This window comes from Octopus bimaculoides, chromosome 11 (genome assembly GCF_001194135.2).
Source record: "Octopus bimaculoides isolate UCB-OBI-ISO-001 chromosome 11, ASM119413v2, whole genome shotgun sequence".
NCBI classification, from domain to species: Eukaryota; Metazoa; Mollusca; class Cephalopoda; order Octopoda; family Octopodidae; genus Octopus; species Octopus bimaculoides.
The window spans coordinates 18747536-18750175 of record NC_068991.1 but is presented as its reverse complement, the minus strand read 5'-3'; the positions used below and the strand labels follow the sequence as shown (position 1 = coordinate 18750175).

At 38.0% G+C, this 2640-nt stretch overlaps 1 protein-coding gene across 1 annotated transcript in view; it reads left to right on the top strand.

The window, feature by feature from the left end:
- The window catches only part of LOC106878908 (dihydrolipoyllysine-residue succinyltransferase component of 2-oxoglutarate dehydrogenase complex, mitochondrial), a 166083-nt gene that overhangs the window by 143032 nt on the left and 20411 nt on the right, over positions 1-2640 (top strand). Inside the window, exon 4 of the mRNA XM_052971560.1 lies at positions 815-888. Coding sequence (XP_052827520.1) covers positions 815-888 — 74 coding nt within the window. The remainder of the gene's footprint in view (positions 1-814; positions 889-2640) is intronic.

The window sequence follows — 2640 nt, the reverse complement described above, 5'->3', positions numbered from 1 at the left end:
CCCCCCGTACTCAGTACTTATTTTACCAACTCCAAAACGGCAAAGTCAACCTCGGTGGAATTTGAACTCAGAACATAAAGACAAACAAGATGCCACTAAACGTGAGTTCGATTCCGGGACCGGGCTGCGTGTTGTGTTCTTGAACAAGACACTTTATTTCACGTTGCTCCAGTTCATTCAGCTATAGAATTGCTATCTCTTGGATAACATTAGTGGCATGGAGAGGAGAAGCTGGTATGCATGGGGGGTAACTGCTGGTCTTCCATAAGTAACCTTGCCCAGACTTGTACCTCGGAGGCTAACTTTCTAGGTGCAATCCTATGGCCATACATGACTGAACCAGGTCTTTACCTTTTACTCTAGTAGAGAGGGACATAGCTTTATATCAAGTGATGAGCGACTAAATTATAAGAGGGGGACAGGCACAGGAGTCTTGATACAGAGGAGATACATGACTGCATTATATAAGGGTGGGTGGGAGTAACTGGAAAGAAAACACAGATGGCGGTGAGGGTTTCGTGACAGAAACTCAAGATACAAAATGGTGAATATATGAGAAAATATTGACCAAGGATGGGTATGGGTGAGTGAATAAGTTCATTAATGTGCGAAGAGAGTGGCAGATGGTTAGAGATGAAGGCAGCGAATGGAACATAGTGGGGGTGATGTGGTTGATCATAATTTCTAATACAATCAACATTAAATCTTAAGAGTTAATTAATAATATTGCTTTTTTTTTGTTTTTGTTTTTTGTCATCATCGTTTTCTTTATCTCTCACTGAATGCACTCACTTTCTCTGTCTTCTTCCTCCAGATACAAGAAATACTCTAATGACCTTTGTTACAAGTGCAGGCACACAAGACCGTTCCACTCAAGTGCTTTACTATGTAGGTAACAGTTGAAGTGATATTGTTTCCCAGCTTTACTTTGTATTCTAGATGCTTCCGTGAGATTGGGTTGAAGAACGGACACTGACTTGCATTCTGTCCTTTTTCTTGTATCTGATCTTGATTTACTTGCAGCTCTGTTGATTTTATTGTAAAATCATTGGGTTCGGATTTTATGTAAACTATTTTCCATTGCATTCATTCATTTGTTCTTGTTTTACATCTATTTTGCCATACCAGTATGAGTTAGATGAATACGAATTGTTCATGTGATGTTTTACAACTGGATGTCCTTCCTATTGGCAACCCTTGACTAATTTTTTTTACAATTTCATACATCTTTGAAAGCGCACGACCCCCAGACAGTTTGTTGGTAAGATACTTATTTCTTTACTGCCCACAAGGGGCTAAACACAGAGGGGACAAACAAGGACAGACAAAGGGATTAAGTCGATTACATCAACCCCAGTGCATAACTGGTACTTAATTCATCGACCCCGGAAGGATGAAAGGCAAAGTCGACCTCGGCAGAATATGAACTCAGAACGTAACGGCAGATGAAATACCGCGAAGCATTTGGCCCAGTGTGCTAATGATTCTGCCAGCTCACCACTTTGAATAACAATGATAATAATCATTATTGTATATTTGGGAGGTGAGGGGGGGTAGCTTCCTTTTGTAAACCAGAGTTATTGCAAATAGAACTGTGTGTTGCAGTTTCAACTTCTTTGTCAAGGACTTTCCAATTTTTCGTTATTAGTTTCTTATGTTCTGTTGAGACCAATGTGTTTTCTAAGGTGCCATTAACATTGATAACAAATGAGAATCATGGAAAGGAAGACAGACAATCATGGTGGCGTTGGTGATGGATTCGCTCTCACGTTTCTCATCTAATATTATTATTAAAAAAAGAAAAAAGAAAAGAACAAAAACAACAATGGCCACCACTACAGACATTTCATCCAGATAATATGATGCGGTCTGTGGAACAATAAATGACCATGGTCTGTCGACTGATTATTTATTGTTCCAAATAGTATGATTGAAATAAATATGAAAGAAATCCTTTATTAAATGTTAAAACTGGATTATAACCAAGTTTTTTTTTTGTAACACACACACACACACACACTATATGTATGTGTGATTTGGTTGAGTCATGATTTTCTTCCCTCCCTCACACCCTATAGGTGTGTGTGTGTGTGAGAGAAAGAGAAAGAGTGAGAAAGAGAGAGAGAGATTGAGACAAAAGTAGGTGACTGGATGGTGAGAAAAAGAATAGATGTATGGATCCAGAGTGATTTAAGCAACAAGAACTGAATAAAGGAGTGATGCATTATATATGAGAGAAGAAGGGAAAAGAATAAATGTGAGATTGAGTGTATTTAACCCTTTTTTATACCAAACCACCTGACATGGTCCTTGGTCTTGTGATACAAACTTCCTGTTAATTTATGTTCCAAACATCAGCTTGAACAATGACGATTATTTTACTAAATTCTTCTTTATTTTCAAAATTAACTGAATTATAAACAAAAGCAATTACTTTGTCTGTCTGTCTGTCTTATCTATCTCCCTCCTACTCTCACAACTCATTTTTTGCTCTCTCTCTCTATCTCTCTCTCTCTCTCTCACCTAGGCCACTTTAATCACTGAAAGTTTGAGGGCCACTTGTGTACTGACAGAATTGAAAACATTTTGCTTTCTCATGCTATTATTACAATAATGAATGAATGGTCGTTAATTCAACAT